General features: G+C 40.1%; 1 protein-coding gene, 1 long non-coding RNA gene and 1 pseudogene across 8 annotated transcripts in view; 2 read left to right on the plus strand and 1 right to left on the minus strand.

The window, feature by feature from the left end:
* Positions 1 to 8,471: 8,471 nt before the first annotated feature.
* LOC103540684 (nascent polypeptide-associated complex subunit alpha pseudogene) lies at positions 8,472 to 9,198 on the plus strand (annotated as a pseudogene).
* A 978-nt stretch (positions 9,199 to 10,176) lies between these two features.
* LOC103540683 (uncharacterized) lies at positions 10,177 to 12,707 on the minus strand. Its single transcript, XR_542296.2, has 3 exons — positions 12,109 to 12,707; positions 11,672 to 11,726; positions 10,177 to 10,551 (listed from the first exon to the last, which is right to left on the minus strand). It is a non-coding gene; the product is annotated as an uncharacterized lncRNA (long non-coding RNA).
* A 100-nt stretch (positions 12,708 to 12,807) lies between these two features.
* The window catches only part of C1GALT1 (core 1 synthase, glycoprotein-N-acetylgalactosamine 3-beta-galactosyltransferase 1), a 53,079-nt gene continuing 45,394 nt past the window's right edge, over positions 12,808 to 20,492 (plus strand). For 3 of the 7 annotated variants that reach the window (XM_070615694.1, XM_070615695.1, XM_070615696.1), the window contains exon 1: positions 12,811 to 13,112. In XM_070615694.1, coding sequence (XP_070471795.1) covers positions 13,106 to 13,112 — 7 coding nt within the window. In that variant the 5' untranslated portion in view covers positions 12,811 to 13,105. The other 4 variants (XM_070615691.1, XM_070615697.1, XM_070615693.1 and 1 more) reach the window with 3 other exon arrangements.

The raw sequence follows: 20,492 nt of genomic DNA on the forward strand, positions 1-20,492 counted from the left end.
ACAGTATAATGGATTGAGAGTCTGAATTATTTGCAAGTAGACTATTAGTCGAGAGGAGTCAGAACTAGAGTTGTGTTGACATGCAGCCACCCTCAACAGAGAATTTCCAGAAATAGTTCCTTCTATTTTTGGAGGGTCATCTTAATCCATAGTCTTATGAGGCTTTAAACATTGAAAAAAACCCTTAGAAGTCACTTAGTCCAACTCCTTTACTTTAGAGATAATTACCCCTTGGATGAAAATCACTTGTGCACATTTCAGTATAGAAATCTTTACAGTGAACACCTTTGTTTGCTAACAATATTTGATACTAGGGGACTAAAAATTTGGCAACACATGGAAATATTTGTTGAAAAAATATTTCCTTTTAAAATTTTTGGTCAATCCACTTATTATCATTATTATATTTATTTATAAAATAGCAACCATTTACTGAGTACTTGTAATATGGTAGGCCTTTGTAAATATCCTCTCATTTAACCAATGCAATCACTCTAAAAAATTGGGCATGATTATCGCCCTTTTACAGGTGAGGACCGTGAGGCTTAGAAAGTAGCTAGTAACAGAGCCAGGATTAGAACACATTTTATCTAATACCTACTATTGTATCAGGTTGTATCACCATGCAAACATTTTAAAAAGGATAAGCAGATAGGAAAACATGAATACTTTCTATACTTTTTCTAGCATGTAACCCTTCAAGTCTCCTTAAAACATGTATACAAGTACAGATCCTATTGTTTACTCTGAGGCAAAGACGGTCATAATGAGGTGATAAAGAGGACCGACATACTAAAAGTATTTCAAAATTTTACGTCTGATTAAATGTAAAAAATCCGAAAGCTTCAGTAATTGTCCAAATTACCATGGAACAGCATTGTGAAATGATTATGGGCTCATTTGTGGGCAGAGAACAAGACTGATAGGTTGCACTGGGTCTATTTCTCTTCATTTCTCATGTGGATCATTGATGTTAATGAAGAGCTAACTCTAAGTAGGCAGAAGTCACTCAAAATTATGTCACCTATTGACTGTACACACTTTAAAAGGAACTTGGATTTCAAAGGGCTTAAGAAATAGCTCTTCTCTTGCTTTAGGATTTGTCATAGGCTGGGTTCCCCAGAAAACAGACTCTGAAACAGAGATCAGCATGCATAAAGTTTATTAGGGAGTGCTTTTGAGATCAATGCCTGTAAAAGGGAAGAGAAGAAAGCAGGATAGACAGAGGGAGAAGTTGAGCTATGACGTAGTCTTAACAAGGGCCTTAGTCAACCACATGGGGAACTCTGATGCTGGAATGGCCCTAGAGCGTATCACAGATTGGTGTTGGGAGGCTGGGTTTTTATACCCTTGTATTGATCACTTATTGGATGTGGGTACCCCTAAAGGAGGCATGACCTTGAGCTGAGTCACCTTCACCTGAGGCAGCTCCCTGAGAGAGCTGGCAGCCGAGGGTTGTCTGCTGGCAGCACTCTCAATAGCTGGGGGAATATAGCTTTCAGTCCTGAAGGAGGATCAGAACAATGCATCACAGTGTCCACCTCAGTTTGCCGCCTTTGATCACATACATGTACACTATCATTTGAATTAAGATGTATGGGGCAAATCATCATAAAATGATGCCCCAAATTGGTGATGATTAACCTTGCCTGTCAACTTTTTGGGGCACTTAGGTGTTTCTTTTAGATCTGAGACCTTCAGTAGAAGGACCAAACAGTGTCTGGGAAGTTAGAACTTAAAGAGTCAGGCTGATGTTTTTCTGTAAGCAGGACAAGAAATCACAATAACCAGTGAGAGAAGACGGCAAGGTAACTGAAAGACAGAAGCCACATTAGGAAGGAGCTCAGACCAGGCTGTGCCCACCCATCAGTGTAAGAGAGTGGTGATCCTTGTACAAGCAGGTCCGGGACTAAATAAACTCTTTTATGAGCCCGATTTAGTCAAAATGCCATAGTTTGCTGACAGTCGATTTAAAAGATTAGCATTAAAAACATGGGTTCAGGAATCTGGTTGGTTTCATTTGCATTTAGCACAACAAGATTTCTATCTGTGTGACCTGGGGCAAGATTATAAAGCTCAATATCCTCATCTATTAAATGGATGTAATAATGGTACATCTCTCACAGGGTTGTTAAGAGTAGGTGATAGTTCAAGTTAAGCGTTGAGCAGGTTGTCTGGCACTTATCAGGTATTCAGTAAGCAAATTTTGGAATTGTTATTGTTGTTATATTTATTATCACATTAAGATAATTGAATATTTTCTGTCAAAGCCACTATTAGCCTAAATTTTGGAGGCAGGCGAATAAGAGAATAGTTCATGTGAGTTGTTAAAATTTTAAAACAACAATCAAGGAGAAAGTTGTACAGAGATTCTTTGGACTATTCTTGCAATTTTCCTGTAAAGTCTGAAATCATGTCAAAATAATAATCCAAAAGAAAAAAACAAAGCTCTTTGACTTACTTTGCTGGTATTATTTGGGATAGAAGCATGCATCCAGGAGCCTTGACTATTTTTATGCTACTTGGTGTTATGTAATTATAAAACCTTTATAGAGCTTCTTAACTTGTCCTTTAATTTTTGTGAAAACATCACTCTATTTCAGCCATGCTACGAAAATAAGAAAAAGAGTTTGTGACCATACTTGGATTAGAGAGAAAAGGGGAACACCATATCCCCAGGGTACAGAGGCGATTCAAGCAGGGGAAATTAAAGTGAGAAAGGTTTAAGAAGAGGTTAAAAATGCAGGAAGAAAGAGTCCAGAAAGGCATGTACTGCTGTATTTATTCTCGTTTCCTTCTTGGAGACACTTCTCTCCTGGAGAAAAATAAATGAATATTTATAAGCACCTACTGTGTGCCAGGTACAGTACTAGGTGCTTTCACATGTTATTTACTAACAATAATCCTGTGGAAAAAAATATTATTGCCATTTTAGAATAAGAAAAACTGAGACTCAGAGAGAATAATTAAGTTTCCTAAGACCACACAGTAAGTGATGGAGCTAGGGAGAGAGTGTAGCATGGGTTAGGGTCAGAAACAATCGGGTTAAATGTCCATCAGCAGTGACTGGCTACAAAAGTCATGGTATCACTCTTATAATGGAATAATACTCAGCCATAAAAAGGAATGAACTATTGATAAAAACAACTATTGATAAGCACAACAACATGGTTTAATTTCAAAGTAATTATGTTGAATGAAAAAAAAGCAGCACACATTGTATGATTCCATTTATATAACTCTAGAACATGCAAACTAATCCATAGTGACAGAAAGCAGATCAGTGGTTGCTTGGACGTGGAGTAGGGTGGGTAGTGGCAAGAGAAAACTTTTGGGGGTGAAAGATATGTTCACTATCTTGATTGTGGTGATGGTTTCATGGGCATATACATATGTCAAAACATCATATTATATAATTTATGTATGTATAGTTATTTCACATCTATTACATCTCAATAAAGCAGTTTTTTAAAAAAACTGGGTTGGAATTCCTGTTATAGTACTTACAAGTGCTTAATCTCTGAGACTAGTTTCTTTGTCAGTTAATAGGGTTGATAACACCTCCTCAGATGGTTGGTGCGAGGATTAAAAGAAATCAGTGAGTTAAGTGTGTAGCATAGAGTCTCATATAATAGTTGTATCAGCAGAAGTCGTATAAGAAGTCCTAGAGTCTGAGTTCTTCCTTCTTAGAGCTTTCTGCACTTTCATTAATGTTAGTCATTGCTATTCTTATTTATAGCTATAATCCAAACATACCAATCTTACTCCAAAGCCCAAGATCTTTCCACTAAACTGTGACAAATTTTATGATTTGAGTTAAGGGAGATCAAATTCCGATGAGGGAGCAGGTCCAAGTCTTCTGCATCACAGCCATTTTGTCCTAGAGCCCACAGTTTGCCAAAGTTGTGGTTATTGTACTCTTACGCTCCAGAATTTCTATTTAGTTCCTTTCTATTTTTTCTCTTTATTGATATTCTCATTTTGTTCATACATTCTTTTTCTTTAATTCTTTGACCATGTTTTCCAGTAGTTCTTTGAGCATATTTAAGACAGTTGTTCTAAAATCTTTGTCTAGTAATTCCAATGTCTGGACTTCCTCAGAGATGGTTTCTACCAATTTATTTTGTTCCTTTCAATGAGTCATACTTTCCTGTTTCTTTGTATGCCTTGTAATTTTCTTTTGATAAAAAACTGGACATTTGACTATTAGAACGTGGTAACCAGAAGTCAGATTCTCCTCTTTTTACAGGGTTTGCTATTCTTTGGTTGTTGAAGGCTGCAGCAGTTTATTTAATGTCTTCCCCAAACTATTATTGCAAAGACTGTATTCCCTGTCGGTGTGGTCATTGAAGTCTATTTCTTAGCTTGTGTTCAGCCAACGTTTGGATAGAAATTTCCTTGAATGCTAGGAACCTCCCAGTCTTTGCAAATTGGCCCTGAGCCAAGGCCCTCCTTCAACCTACCAGGCTTGCACTGTGCCAAGGGCTCAGCCCAAGGTGAAAGCCTAGGGTCTTCTCAGGTGTTTTGTGAGCATGTGTCTTTCCCTGGGTATGTACATGACTTTCTAAATTCCTCTGTATACACGGTTGCCTGTGAATGTTCTAATTTCCCAAAGAAATTCTTCCCAGCTTTTGCCTTAGGCAGTCTATTGTATGTTTCAACCATAACCTCTGCCCCAGGTGTCTGAGGGTTAATTTAGTTTGTCATGTTTTCAAGCTTTTTCATCTGAGTTCTGAGATAGGCAAAACAGAGAACACCTTGCGTCAGTCCTCCAGGTCACCCCCTGTATTAGTCTGCTTGGAATAACATAACAAAATACCACAGCCTGGATCGCTTAGACAACAGAAATGTATTTCTCACAGTTCTGGAGGATAGAAAGTCCAAAATCAAGGTTCCACCCAGTTCGGTTTCTGGTGAAGATTCTTTTCCTGCTTTGCAGACAGCTGCCTTCTCACTGTGTCCTCACATGATGGAGAGAGACAGCTCTAAAGTCTCTTCTTCTTATAAGGGCACTAGCCCTATCAGATGAGGGTCTTACCCTTATGACTTCATTTAACTTTTATCACCTCTTCATAGACTCTGCAGTCACATTGGGGGTTAGGGCTTCAACATATGAATTCTGGAGAACACAATTCAGTCCATAGCACCCCTAGACAGAACAGAATAGACATCACAATAATCTGTGAACAAGGTCAGTTTTGCTCTCTCCAGAACCAGGAACAGTCTCACACTGGGAACACAGGCTGCTGCCACTTTAAGATTGCTACCTCTTTAAGACTGCTGCCTCTTTATGACTACAGCAGCTTTATGACTACTTCTGCTTTAAGACTGCTTTAAGACTTCTGCTTTAAGCCACTTTAAGGCTACTGACATTATAAGACTGTCCCCATGCAGGAAAGGGGGTAGGGGAAAGACAAGTAAAATCACCACAAAATCTTCCTACTGTCTGGAAGTGCCTTTTTCCTGAGTCAGTGCTCACTTGTTGGTGTAAACTTTTAACTGTTCCAGAGTTCTCACAAAACTGGTTCTGACAGGGGCGGACCCTGTGGCCAAGTGGTTAAAGTTCCTGCCTGTTCCACTTTGGCAGCCCAGGTTTACCAGTTCAGATCCTGAGCTCAGACCTACTCCACTCATCAGCCATGCTGTGGAGGCATCCCACATACAAAATATAGGAGGACTGGCACAGATGTTAGCTCAGAGCTAATCCTCCTCAAGCAAAAGGAGAGGAACATTGGCAAGGGATGTTAGCTCAGGGCAAATCTTCCTCACCAAAAAAAAAAAAAAAACCTGGTTCTGACAGTTTCTGCTTGTTTTTTAATGTTTCTGAGGGAAAATGAGGGCTTGGAGCTTCCTACTCTGCCATTTTGCTCTCTTTACTCAAAAGACTAAGTTTTGTATGCTTTTCATAAGCCTTAGGCTGTTCCTCAGACCAAAGCTTTCAAAATGCTTTTTACTTCTTATAAATGAAAAGAACTATTTAGATCTCTCTTAAATGAAATGATGAAACACATTTGTAAAGAATGGAAAAGTTATCCATTCAAACTAACTTAAAAGAAAAGTGTAATTTAGTATAAGAATACAGTGCAGGGATTCATGGAACTTAAGAGCAGTCAGGCCATTTGCGGGACAGAGGCCATGGAAAATCCGTGAGAAGCAAAAAAGTGACTCTCTCCCCTTTCTTTCTCTCTCTCTCAGGGAGCATCATAGCTCTGGGCCGTTACTCCTCTCAGATAGTCTGCTTGATTTCTCTCTCTCCCTGCAGAGCAGGTACCCCTTATCTTGGGTTTACATGTTTGGGCTACAAGCTCATGTTTGGCTTACAGCTTCAATGTTCAACACAAAGCAGCTAAGACTTCTCTCCAAATTCCAAATTTCTGGAAGAGAAAATTTGATTGATTCAGATGCCTTCAAGGATCAAACTCTATCCAATCATCTATGACCAAGAAGGGAGAAGGGTCTCTCATATAAAGACGGCTATAGGAACTCAACCTATAGATGGGAACCAGAGGAAAAGGGATGAGGAAGAGGGTGCTTCTCAATGGATGATGGACAGAAACCCGACAAAATATCTACCACAATCCATTTTTAGATTTAAATACATTTAAATATAACTTAAAGAAGACGAAAAAATGTGCCGCATTAGGCAGCTAAAATTTGTAAGTCAGTTAGCTCTTTAAGTAACAGAGGTAGCATACACATTTATAAATAATTTACTGCTTAGGGACTTTAAAGTAAAGCCAGCTTCACCTATTTCATTCACAACAAATGTTTTCTACTTGTGTTGAACCACCAGGGAGAACAATTAAGGAATATTCTGATTCTTCTTCCAGGGAACTAGAGGAACACAGAGTAACTCCAGGGAGCCCAAGCTTATACGTTGAGAATATTTCTCTAGATGACAAAAGTTCCTCAGTGCACACGTGGCAGTCTCTGCTTTCAAACTAATATGTTGTGAGTCATGCCGAGTCCTCTTCCCTTGAGGTTAAAAGCATTTCCTAAACTTTGTTTTTTTCTTTATCTCCTCCTCTGCTCCATTCTCCACCTTTAACCCCTTCATGTGTCAGTCAATTTAGAAAATAACACTAGCCTTTCCCACTGTCTCAAAATCTTGGTAGATTTTGTGAAGATGTAGCTGCAAGGAATAAAAACTATTTGGAAGATGCTCTCTTAGTTTCCACAGGGCAAAATTCTTTATCCCGGCAGGTATTTTCAATATGAGATGAGAAGCTCTGTTGAAAAGCACACTATCGCTGGAAAAGGAAGCTCTGTCCCTTGTTTTCTAGGGTTGTCTTCTTCCTACTCAAGTTAATAAAGTTGGTAGGTAGTAGGAGTCATCTACATCCACAAATAATCTGAAGTCTAGTTAAGCCAGTAGATTCAACTGATTTGGAGTTGCAGCTGAATAGCAGAAAGCAAGAAAGCACAACAATACAACAATACCAGGGAGTTTGGATAATTCATCCACCACATAATTAAGACTGGAATCTTACACTGAGGTTCTATCTTACTCATCCTCATACACTCACCTCTGGAGTTAGCCATACTACCAAACTGTGCACAGTCGATAATTGCATAATCTCTACCTCTGATGCTCCATTGTACAAAGACTTTCCCTGTGTGCCCAACTCCTCCTTCTGAAAAGGAAAGACATGCATTCTACCAATTATTTCCTTGCTGTTGGGTGTAATTGTGCTCTAAGATAAACTCTTACTCTCAGACCAAATTATTGGTTAAATGAATGTTTATTACTAAGTACATTTAACTATCAGTTACCATAAAGAGGGGCACACACCCAACCACAATCGTAAATTAATCCATGAAAAGAAAAAGGAGCCGGTCATAATTATGTATTCTTTTCAAAGTGCAATAAATTTTCAGCAGGCTAATAAAATGAGATCTGACATATAATAACCTACCATTCTGCCATATTCTTAAATCTTAACTGCTTACAATGAACGATGCTAATATTTTACAAAGGTACACAGTACAGTCAGTAATAAGTTATCATCTCTGGAAAGAAAAGTCTTCGCGGTGTACTCACCTAAAATATTTAATGCATAATTGCTTAAAAATAAAATAGGATAGACTTCATGAACCTAATGTAATTAAAAGAATGTTAATGCTTTACAATTACATTGTCACACATAATTTCATTGACCACCTTTTGAGGCAAGTTGGGATTATTTTCCCTAATCTATGGATAGGGAAATTGAGATTTAAAGGGTTTAGGTGACTTGCCATGGGCCACTCAGCTAATCAGTGATAAAACTGGGAGCATTATTCAAGTCTCAAAGGGTCCCATTGCTCTATTCACTACATGTTTCTTCCAGGATTGTTGATGTTAGGATCTCAGCAAGATTCACAACTGATCTCTCCGTGATCATGTCAGAAAACCCTTATATAACACAGGTGTCAGAGATCAAAGATAATACCATCATTGGCTGTTACCCTTTAAAGTGAAAAAACAGGTTCTGCATTCTTTGCACAAAATGGAAGCCACAGAAACCATTCCTGCTACAGAGCAAGAGTTGCCACAGACCCAGGCTGAGACAGGGTCCGGAACAGAATCTGACAGTGATGAATCAGTATCCGAGCTTGAGGAGCAGGATTCCACACAAGCAGCCGACCTAGCAGCAGCAGCTGGAAACCATGAACAACCAGTCAGTAAGGCAAAATAAAGCCGGAGTGAAAAGAAGGCACAGAAGGCTATGTCCAAACTGGGTCTTCGACAGGTTACAGGGGTTATTAGAGTCACTATCTAGAAACCGAAGCAAATCTTCTTAGTCATCACAAAACCAGATGTCTACAAGAGTCCAGCTTCAGGTACCTACATAGTTTTGGGAGAAGCCAAGATCGAGGTTTTATCTCAGCAAGCGCAGCTGGCAGCTGCTGAGAAATTCAAAGTTCAAGGTGAAGTGTCTCAAACGTTCAAGAAAACACAGACTCCAGCTGCACAAGAGGAGAGTGAAAAGGAAGAAGCTGATGAAACAGATGTGGAAGTTAAGGATATAGAATTGGTCATGTCACAAGCAAATTTGTCAAGAGCAAAGGCAGTCTGAGCCCTGAAGAACAACAGTAACGATATTGTAAATGCTATTCTGGAATTAACAATGTAACCATCTGAAAACCAGGACCTTTTTTGGTATTTCAAAAGAGTATCTGTAGCTTGGTTTGAAATTTGTACTGTTTATAATTAATAAAGTTATGGCTTCTTGGATGAAAAAATAAAGTGAAAGGATGTATTCTACTTTATTCAATTGTTTATTTATTCAAACAACAAATAATTAAAAACCTACATATGTGCCAGGCATTGGGCTAGGATCTATTATACTCAGCTGTATTAGTTACCTTTGCTGCATAACAAATAATCCCAAAACGTAAGGACTTATAACAACAAACATTTATTATCTCACAGTTTCTGTGGGCCAGGAATTTGGGAGTGGCTTAGCTCAGTGGTATTGGCTCAGGACCTGTCCTGAGGTACCGTGAAGATGTTGATCAGGCATGCAGTCATGTGAAGGCTTGACTAGGGCTGGGGGATCTGCTTCCAAATTCACTCACATGGCTGTTTTCAGGAGTCCTCAGTTCCTCACTGACTGTTGGCTGGAAGCCTTAATTACCCATAGCATGGGCCTCTCTATAAGTTGCCTCAGTGTCCTTACAACATGACAACTATCTTTCTCCAGCAGGCAATCCCAGAGAGAGAACAAGAGGAAAACTGGCATATATTTTATAATCTCCCCCAAGAAGTCACACTATGTCATTTCTACATTCTGCTCATGAGAACAAGTCAGTAGGTATAGTCCAAACTCAAGGTGAGGGAACTTAAGCTCCACCTTTTGAAGAAAGAAGTATCAAAGAACTTATGGATATATTTTAAAACTACTACTCCAGTGAATAGAATTTAATCCACAGAATTTAATCTAATCATTACAAAATGACTTGTTAATCTAATTGTAAAACTATTGGGGTATTGAAAGGGAAACTAAGTGTACTAAAGTAGAGAGTGGTCTTTTACTGTTGTTATTGCTTGTTTGTTTCCATTTTGTGCCCCCATTTTCATCTCACTCTATTAAAAAATTATACACATAATGCTAAATAAATGATGACTTGTCCTATCTTATTATATCAATTAAGAATTCAATTCAGTGCTTATAAAAGAAAACCCAAACAATAAAACTTTAAATAGGAGGGATTTATTTTTCCTGACATAACAAATCCAGAAATGGGCAGTCCAGAGCTGGTAAGCTGGCCCTTTAAAGAAATCATGAATGAACCCAGGCACCTCTGGCTTCCTACACTATTCATAGTGTGTGGGGTTTTTGTAATTATGGTTGAAATATGGCTGCTCCTCCTCCAGCTTCCTGTCACTGTTCCAGGTAAGAAAAAGGATGGGTGCAGGTCCAACAACTAAAAGGACATTTCTTTCATGAAGCTTTGAGCCTCTCCTGGCAACATCCACTTTCATATTATTGGAGGGTCACATGGCCAGCGATGGCTTACAGGAGTCTGGGGAAGTGGTAAATATTTTTAACTGGACATACTGTCACCCTGAAAAAAAATCAGAGTTCTATTAGTAAGGAAGAAAGTATATTGGTTGAAACAACTAGCAGTGTCTACCACCTTGATCCAAGGAGCCTTGACACACATTATTCTGCTCCCAGAGTTTCGACACACATTATTGAAACACCACACCAGACAGACAACCATATTGTCCAAGGTTTATCTGTGTTTCAAATGAGAGAATCTGGTTGTTTTGAGTCCCATACATAAAGCATATTCTTTGGAGTAACCACAATTTTCCTTTTTTTAGTGGATAATGTTGAAGAATTGGCTGAGATTAATGTCCCTTCTAGGAATTTGTCCAAGGAGATAATTGCACATTGTGCAAAAGTACGTGCATAAACAAGTTGATCAAAGACTTGTTTATAATATTAAAAATTTGGAAAAAACATAAATGTCAATCAATAGAATACTGGTTAGATAAATGATGGTACGTCTACTTAATGGACATTGCAACTTTTTAAAATGATCTTATTCATGATATACTTTTCAGTGAGAAAAGAACTGTGCACATAAGATCCAGTTATGAAATATTGTATTTATATGTCTTTGTGTGGTTTTTTCCTTTATGTCTGGAAGAATGTAATACAAACTTTAAAAAATGGTTATCTGTGGATTATGGGATTTGGACAAATTTTATTGGTATTTGTTTGAATAAGTATGTAACATTTTCATGAAAATAAAAGCTATTTTCAAAAATACCCAAAAGGGCGGGAGTGGCCGATTTGATCTGGTATTGTTCATACCAACATTCCTTCTTGCCAGTAATTTTCTTAGACATGTTGTGGCTGAACTTATCTTTGGAAGGATTCCTTATCTTTGCTCAGTGGAAAAATGTTATTCATGATAAATTCCAATAAAATTAAAATAAAGTAAGGAAGCCTGAGTATTTTCGTTTTGTTTTGCTTTCTGTTTGGAACACTGTCAGCTCTGGAAGAGTCTCCTTTCCTTGTTTTACAGTGGCTGTGGAAGGGAAGAGGGTCAGGCCAGGCAATAACTATACACAGGTTGGGGAAGGGAGAAGAGGATGGAGCTAGGGAGGTAAGCGAGAGCAGTCTGGAGGCATGCACCAGGGAAAGAGTACTAACCTGGACATCAGGATACTTACACTTCTCTTTTAGCATAGGCCTATCAGTTTACCTTTCTGACCTCAGTTTTCTGATCTGAAAAATGAGAGGTTTGGATGAGAATCACTAGATGTGTTTAAATTCTTTTGGAAGATTCTTTTGGATCTATTAATGGCATATCACAGCAAACTACACTAGAACTGAATCTAAACAAATTAAAGGAAAAATAACAACAATAATAACTTGCATACATGGTTTATTTCTCACAGGCATGTTAAGTAAATTGCCAAGGTTACACAGCTAAGAGGCCGATGGACCACGATTACAGCCAGGAGCCCACACTCCTAACAGCTATGCTGAAAAGCACTAAAGAACTGCCTGAGGAGGGCATTTAAAGGAAGCTGGATAGCTTTCCCACCCTCAAGCTAGGCCTTGTGGATAGTGGTTAACGCCAATAAAGTCAAGACCTTACCCCTACCTCCTGATTGATGTGCGGTTGCCTCAACGCTCGCAGGCTCCTCCCTCTAATCCAACGATAGCTTTCTGATTCAAAGTCTTGTTAGTCAACTAAAAGGGAATGAGTTTTACCAAGCCCTGAGGAAGCTCTTCCTGCCATTGCCTGACAGCACTGAAGTAATGACAGAACCAAAGATCACGTGTGCATACAGGAGGCTTTGTGGTATCACCAACCGGGTTTTCAGTCTTTCCTGGTTCACACATCTGGTTGCCCAGCACCCGTTCACAGACCTCATCCTGCCGTATTTCCTTTCATTAAGGCCAGAGAGACACTGAGTAAAGACAGTAGAGGGCAGGGAGGAGACCAGGGAGAAAAAAGAACGGAAAGCAGGGTAGAGGCCAAAAGACTACTGCACGGTTAGAGCCTGCCCTCCAGACAAAGGTCTATAAGGCACCCCCAGCCTCAGCCCCTGCTGCTTCACTGCTTTTAGTCCTTCTCAAGATCCAGAAGTTAATGCAACACCCTGTGGCAGGACAAGGCAAGCAGATTCCGGCAAAGAGGAGCCGCAAGTGGGCTGCGAGTACTGCTCCTAGAAGACAAGACTTCCCAGACCCCTTCGCAGAAGGGCGGGGCGTGCGCCCGACGGCCAATCCCCGCGTCCGCACGTCTCCGTAGCCCCGCCCCACCCTGCCCCCTCTCGCTCCGCCCTTCCCTGGGGCTGGTGCGGCGGCGGCGACGTCAGCGCTAGGAGACCCCTGGGTGGCGGCTGCGCCGTCGGCGGGCCGCGGCCTGGACGCGCTGCGGGGAGGGGCGGAGCGAGCCGGCGGGAGCGCGCGCTGGGCCCGCCTCGGCCGCCGCCGCCGCCGCCGCGGCTGCTGCCGGGGAATTATCTGGGCGGCAACGGGCGGCCGGCTAGCGGCTACGAGCCACTTCTGCGGCTGCTAAGAGGAGCGAAGGTCGCCGGTCTCGTGTCGTCCCCCTCTCCGCCCCCAGGAGGGGCGAGAGGGAGCCGCGGCTGATGTCAGGTACGGCCGGCGGAGGCGCCCTCGGGCTGCAGGTCCAAGGTCTCGGTTCCCCCTCTCTCTTCTCTCGTAGTGTGTGTGGTGGGGGGTTTGGGGGGGCGGGAGCGTGGAGGGTGGAACCCAACCCAGGGCGCGGCCAAACAGGTGTCTCGGGGTCGCCGCCGGGGTTGGGACATGCCGGCTCCCGAGGGAGGCGCGGGGCACTTCCTGCTCCCGCAGTCTCGGCGGAGTGCCGCTGGGGCCGCCTGTCTCCCGGGCCGCTATCTTGTGGACCTGTAGTCTCCTCTTCGTCGTGGGTCCTCCCCCTTGCCCTCGCGCGCTGGCCGCGGTCGGACGGCGGCGGTGAGGCGGGCTGCCCCCCGGGTCACGGCCGGACCACCGAGCAGTCCTGCCCGCCGGGCCCTCCCCGCTGCCTCCGAGCTGCGGGTCGGGCGGGACCGGCGCTCAGGTGTGGGCATCTTCCACGGGAGCCGCCGGGCTGCCGCGCCGCGCGAGCGCCTGCCACAAGTGCTGGGGGCTTCCTCGGGGCTGTCTTGGATCATCAGGTTTGTCTGTGGCTGATTCATTTTTTAAAATCTTCCTGCCTCTGGCAGAATGAGCAAGCCAGGTGTGTTTGGGGCAGTTGCTGCATGGAGGAGGAGGCAAAGTTTTTTTTCTTCTCTCCCCCCCCCCCACCCACCCAAGTGTGATGTGATTAGTAGGTGCTGACAAGTTGACCATAGAGCTCTGACTTTGTATAAATTGAATGCTCTTAAAAGATGAACGCAGTCTGGGGGTGGGGGGGGATTTACTCTGCCCTAGCTCTTATCCTGTCCCCCTGTTATATTTTAGAATAAACAAAAAAGCACCACACACTCTGGAAAAGTTGACTAGATTTATAATCCAGTTCTCTAAATTCGTTAGAGGTACTGTGGTATATCCTTTTAACGCTTTTCAGAATGGAAACTATTTTATGCTATGAATTGATTATATTACAAATTTAAAAGTTAGTTATAAAGTTAGAACTTTGATGCATCAGAGTGAATAATTAGGCCAACGTGTAAGGGACAGAAATATATTCATTTACTGAAACTTGGCTGAGAACAGAGAGAGCTCTGCCTGGGTGCCAGGAAAAAGTGTTGTGCATGATTTAGGGTTTAGCTCTGGTGTAAGTTTAGACGGTGGGAATCTGAGTTTTCAGGAGATATTTCGACAACTTTCCACACCCCTGTCAGATAAGTGTCAAATGAGCCTTATGCACATGATACTGTGTATTCTAAGTATTGTATATAGTAAACTATACTTATTTTCTGCTAGCCTTGGTATATATTGATGTACAATTTAAGTGAGTATAAAGTTTCAAGTTACCAAACAGTTAACTCTTTTTACCATATGTTAAGTAAAACAGTGATTTAGTAAGGAAAGTATGACTCATTTAAAATTCTTCACAGGAAGAGTATGGTTTTTCAGTACTAGTGGAGAACTATTAAACCTCGCTCTTACATTTGCCTGGAATTTGTGTTTTTCTGTATCTTTTTATTTAGGATTCAGCATTTAAAAAATATTTTGTGCTTTCTACCCACTTAAGGATAGGTCTGGTTTTTCTTAAATGTGCCTTTTTTGTGGGGTATAGATTATACTAGTCTGCATTTCTGAGTAAATTAATATCCAGAAGTTCTTAGAATTTTATTACAAACATATTTAGGAGTACATGTAATGAATTAATGTTCACCTAGTCACAGAAATACAAAAGCGTATGCCTTAGGCATGTACTATTTACTGTTTGTATATTGATTTGTTGCTAAGATAAAAGAATTATACAGCTTACAAACTTTGTAAACTATGGTAATTTAAAATAGAATCTTTGTGTGGTGAAGTCATTGATTGGAATTCTTGCGACAGTGCAGCTATAAACAAACATTAGATGGAAAATGGATAACTTGATGCTGAAATTCAGTTCCAATTCACTTAAAATTTTAAGCTTCCTGGTACAACAAGGTTACTTTAAGATTTCTTGAGGTTTAAGAGGCTAGAGTACAAACTATAGAAAGGTGGAAAGAAAGGATGACAAAATTCTTTTACCCAAGATTCATTCTTTTAAAAGAAAGAAGAAAAAAAACCCATGGAGAACTGTCTCATACAAGAGAATTTAGCATTTTTTCTTAAAATCTAAATGTGTATCTGATGTGAACTTAAATTTTCACTGCAGCTAATTCAAATGTCCAAGGAAAAGTACATACCCAAATCTGTAATGTGTGAAAGTAAGAAGTGTCCTTTGGAGAAAAAAAAATATAAAGACGTTGGTATTTGTGAAACAGGGAAGCCCATAAGAAGGTGTATTGTTGGTGCCTTGAAGTTGATTCCAACTCCTAGTGACCCCGTGTACAGCATCTCAGAACCCTGCTGGGTCTTTTTGCGCCATCCTGTCACCTTGGGCACTATATCAGACAATGCTCCCCTGCTATTCATAGAGTTTTCATGGCCAGTTTTTTTGGAAGTGGGTGGTCAGGTCCTTCTTCCTAGTCTGTCTTAGTCTGGAAGCTCCGCTGAAACCTGTCCACCATGGGTGACCCTGCTGATATTTGAAATATTGGTGGCATAGCTTTCAGCATCACAGCAACAGGCAGCTTCCACAGTATGACAACTGACAGATGGGTGTGGTGGGTCCCTGACCAGGAGGTGAATCCGGGCCCAGGAATCTTAACCACTAGACCACCCACCACATAAGAAGGTAGGAGAAACCAAAAGGAAAATCTGAATTAATTGTCTAGAACCTGTCATATGAGCTGCCTTGCACGTTGAAGGGACACATTGAGGGCAAAGAGAGGCAATATTAAATTGGGGAGATTCTGAAACAGGAAATCTGATTCGATTACAATGAAAGCTATATATTAAGACATTTAAACTGGTGGAAGTTGAATAGTAGGAAGAATTTGAAATCATATACAGCTTGGTGTAGTCATTTTCATTCTTGGTCATTGTATGAGTTTTCTAGGGCTGCCATAACGAGGTAAAGCAAACTGGGTGATTTAAAACAACAGAAGTTTATCTTCTCACAGTTCTGGAGGCCAACAGTGTGAAATCAAGATGTTGGCAGGGCCATGCTCTCTAGGTTGTAGGGGAGCATCTGTTCCATGCCTTTTGGCTTCTTGTGTCACTGACAACGCTTGGTGTTCCTTGGCTTGCAGCTATATCACTCCAGTCTCTGCCTCTCTTGTCACATGGCAGTCTCCCTGTGTGTCTCTGTCTTCATATAGTGTTCTCTCCTTTTTATAAGGGCACACACGAGTCATACTGGTTTAGAGTCCACCCTGATGACCTCATCTTAACTTGATTACATCTGCAAAGACCCTATTTCCAAGGAAGGCCGCATTCATATGTACTGGGGTTAGGACTTCAACCCCAATCTTTTTGGGGGACAGTTTAACCCATAATGGGCATATAATTTATCTTTTACAGTGTTCAGTAAATTTCTAGTACCATGTGACAGGCCAAATCAGACGATACAGTGGGAACAGAGTAGGGGACATCTGAATTTCATTTACCTATCTCAGTGCCTACTATGTGCCAGGTTGTGAAGTTAAAGCAGTGAACAGGAAGACCAAAATCTCTGTCCTTGTGAAGCTTACATTCTAAAACGTTGGTTCTTAAAGTGTGGTTCATGGATCCACATCGTTTAGCATCATCTGGGAACTTGTTAGAAATCAAATTTTTCAGGCCCTACCTCCCAGACCTGTTGATTCTGTAACTGTGTTAACAAGCATTTCAGGTGATTCTGATGCAGACTCAGGTTTGAGAACTGATCAAGATGGAGAAAAGAGATAATAAACAAGATGAGTGAGTAAAATATGTAATATATTGGATGTTTTATAGGTGCTGTGGGTAAGAATAGGGTGGCCAAGGAAGACCCCCTGAGAAATAAAGGCCCAAAGGAGTTGGGGAGTGAGCTATGTGAGTATTTGAGTATGTTGTGTTCCCAACAGAGAACAGCAAGTGCAAAGACCTTATGTATTTGAGGAACAGCAAGGAGTCCAGAGTTAGAACACAGCAAGGGCAAGAGTTAGTAATAGGTTCAGTTTATGAAATTGCTGTTTGTTCCTTTTTGATTTACAAAAACCAAATACCAGGAGGAGAGATCAGAAAGAGGAATGGGGTAGGATGGCAGATTATATGAGTTCATCTTAAAGTTTTTGCTTTGTCTCTGAATGAGACATTGCTTTGAATGAGATTGGGAAGACACTGGAGGGTTTTGAGCAAATGAGTGACATGATTTGATTTAAGTTTTAAAAGGATCACTTAGGTAAAATGGATTGAAGAAGGGAAAAGTTGATTAGGAAGCTGTTGCAGTAGTTGAGAGAGAAAGAGAGGGAGGGAGAGAGGAAAGGGGAAAAGGAGGTGGCTTGGACTAAGGTAATACCTGTGGAGAGGTTAGAAGAGATACAAGATTAAAAATGTGGAATTATAGTGAAAAGTAAGCATTTTTCCTCTCTAGTTACTTTAGTTACCTAGTTGCCTGCCTCAAGGGCAACTGGTCTTACAAGTCTTTATATATTCTTCCTGAGATATTTTTTGTATATATGATAAGCTAAGTTTTAACAGGTTGGTGGAGTAATTCTTAACTGGAGCTGATGTTTTTCCTCCAGCGGACATTTGGCAATGCCCGGAGACATTTTTCATTGTCACAACTAGGGGGAGTGCTTCTGGCATCTAGTGACTAGAGGCCAAGGATGCTGCTAAACATCTTACAGTGAACAGGACAGCCCCACAACAGAGAATTCCCACAACAGAGAATTATCCAGCTCAAGATATCAGATGTGCCAAGGTTAAGAAACACTGACTTAAGGGGACTTAAGAGGTTGGGGCCTAGATGGTAGAGGGAAGAGAGCATTGTATAGGCAGGGGTGACAGTAGGAATTGAAAGCCAACTGCCTTGGGATATTCAGCGAACTGTAGATAGTTTAGGATTACTTAAGCGTAAATTCTAAGGCATGGAATACCAAAATATGAGGCTGGAAACCTGGGCAGAGTTTCCCAGAGAGCCTTTGTACATTGTATTAATTAAAGATGCTTAGTTTTTGTCTTGTAGGCGATGGGGTTCCATGGAGGATGACCATGGCATGGTCAACATTTCATTTCAGATAGATCATTCTGGTGACAGAATGGGCTTGAGTTGTGGAGCACTGGCACTTGAGTCAGGGAGATGCAGTAGCTTAGTGGGGAGAGGGGGGTCTGAAATAGGACAAGTAGTAGAAATGGAGAGGAGAAGATGGACTAAAAAAATATTTAGGAAATAAAATTGGCAAGATTTGGTAATTGGATGTGAGGTAAGGGGAGTGTTAAGAATGTCTCCCTGATTTCTAGTTTAGATGATCAGATTGCTCCTAGTGACATAGGAACCCATTGGTAATTTAGGTAGTTATCAGTAATTTAGGTAAGATGAGCAAGTTTAAGGGAGGAAGCTGAGTCACTTTTGGACATGTTGAATTCGAGATGCCTATGGTCCAGGTGGAAATGTTTAGTGTGTATGTGGGTCTAAAACTTGGAGAAATCTGAAAAGGATCAAGAGATCCTTTGGTGTAACAAACAGGAATTTAGTACACTTGGATTTTTCTTGTATTATTTCACTTTCTAGATAAAATGGCTTATCTTTAATTTTTGTCAGAAAAGTAGTGAGTGTGTACTTGATAAAAAATTAAAACATGAAAAGGTCGTACATGAAAAAAATTTTGCGTTTTCTGCCCATGCCACCCCATCTTAGTTCTCATAGGTAGCCCTTGTTAAATATCTTGTGTGTATATATATATATATATATATATATATCTTTCTAGAATTTTTTATATATACAGAAGCATTTTAAAAGCCAAATGCAATTGGAATCATGCTATACAGACTGTAGTACTTTTAAAAAATAACTCTTTTATCTTACACAGTGTTAAAATGAATGAGGTTGTGTTATGGAGGAAAATAAGTGAAAAGGGTAAAGTGGAGACGAATGGAGATAGCATCATCTCTTTGATGTAAATTAAAAGATGCGCATACATATATGTTGATGTAGGCATCACTTTTCTTTGCAAGGATACATAAGAAACAATAGTAGTTACCTTTGGGGAGAACTAGGGGTAGAGATTGGAAAGAAACATACTCTTTTCTGTATATGTTTCTTTTTTATATCTGTGGTTTCAGTTTGGGTTTGTTTTGTTTCTTTTATTTACATTTCTCTGATTTAAAAAGTAGCCACTACACTTTATTAACAAAAAGTCTTAGTCTGCCAGACATGCAAAGATTTTCCTTATTAGCACATATATGTCATAGTTTTTAGCAGCTGCAGAGTATTCTACAGCATGGATGTACCATATTTTTTATTTTCCCATAACAAACAAACATCTTATGGCTATAGCTTCAGGAACATCTTTGCAGACTTTTGCATTTGTGTCCATAAGAAAAATTTCTGATCATGAAATGATGGGTCAAGCATAGTTATTTAAAAATTTTTAAAGATGTTGCCAAATTGCCCTTCCAAAAGACTGTAAACGTGTATATTGTGAGAAAGAATGCATGAGTGCCGGTTTTCTCTCATATCTTTGTCAGTACTGGGTATTAGTAAACTTAACATTTTTTGCCAGTATGATAGGTTAAAGATAGTATCTCTTCATTTACATTTCTTTAATATGAGAGAAATATGAATATTCTTGACTATAGTATTTTCTTTTTCTGAAAATCCTTTATTTTCCTTATCTGTTTTTCTATTAGGTTGATCTTTTATCTTTTTCTTAATGATACTTTTTGGTATTGTTTTGCTGTACAGATTTTTTTAAACATTTTATATGGAAATATACCTTTGAACCAGTAATTTCACTGCTAGAAATTTATCTGTTGAATAACCTCATACAGTTTTTCTATAGTCAGAGCTTCTGAGTTTGGGGAAGATCTCAGTTCATGATATAAAAATGTAAAAAGATGTTTTCTTCTAGTTTGTTTTAATTTTATTTTTTAAAATATTGAAATCTTACAAACATTTGGAATTTGAAAGAGAAAGGTAAAGATCTAGCTGGTTGCTTTTTATCTTTTTCCCAAACGATAACCTTTCTTGAATAAGCCCTCTTTTTCGTCATTTGAAATGCTGTGTATATTATGTATTAGATTTCCATATGTGCTTGTTTTTTTTATAGACTCTCTATTTTGATCTGATAAAGACCTTCGGGGATGTATATCTTTAGGCTTACACAGTTAGGTTAATTAACTTGCTGCTATGAGGGAGAACGCAGACTAGAGGAACTGGCAGCGTTTTACTAAATAGAGAAGGGACAGAGTTACCATAGAATTTTGGAGAAGGGCGAAGTTTAGAAAAATTTAAATGAAGCAATATTTGATAGATTTAAAACACAGCAAGAATGTGTGTCAAGG

The sequence above is a fragment of the Equus przewalskii genome, chromosome 4 (genome assembly GCF_037783145.1).
Source record: "Equus przewalskii isolate Varuska chromosome 4, EquPr2, whole genome shotgun sequence".
In the NCBI taxonomy this organism is placed as follows: Eukaryota; Metazoa; Chordata; class Mammalia; order Perissodactyla; family Equidae; genus Equus; species Equus przewalskii.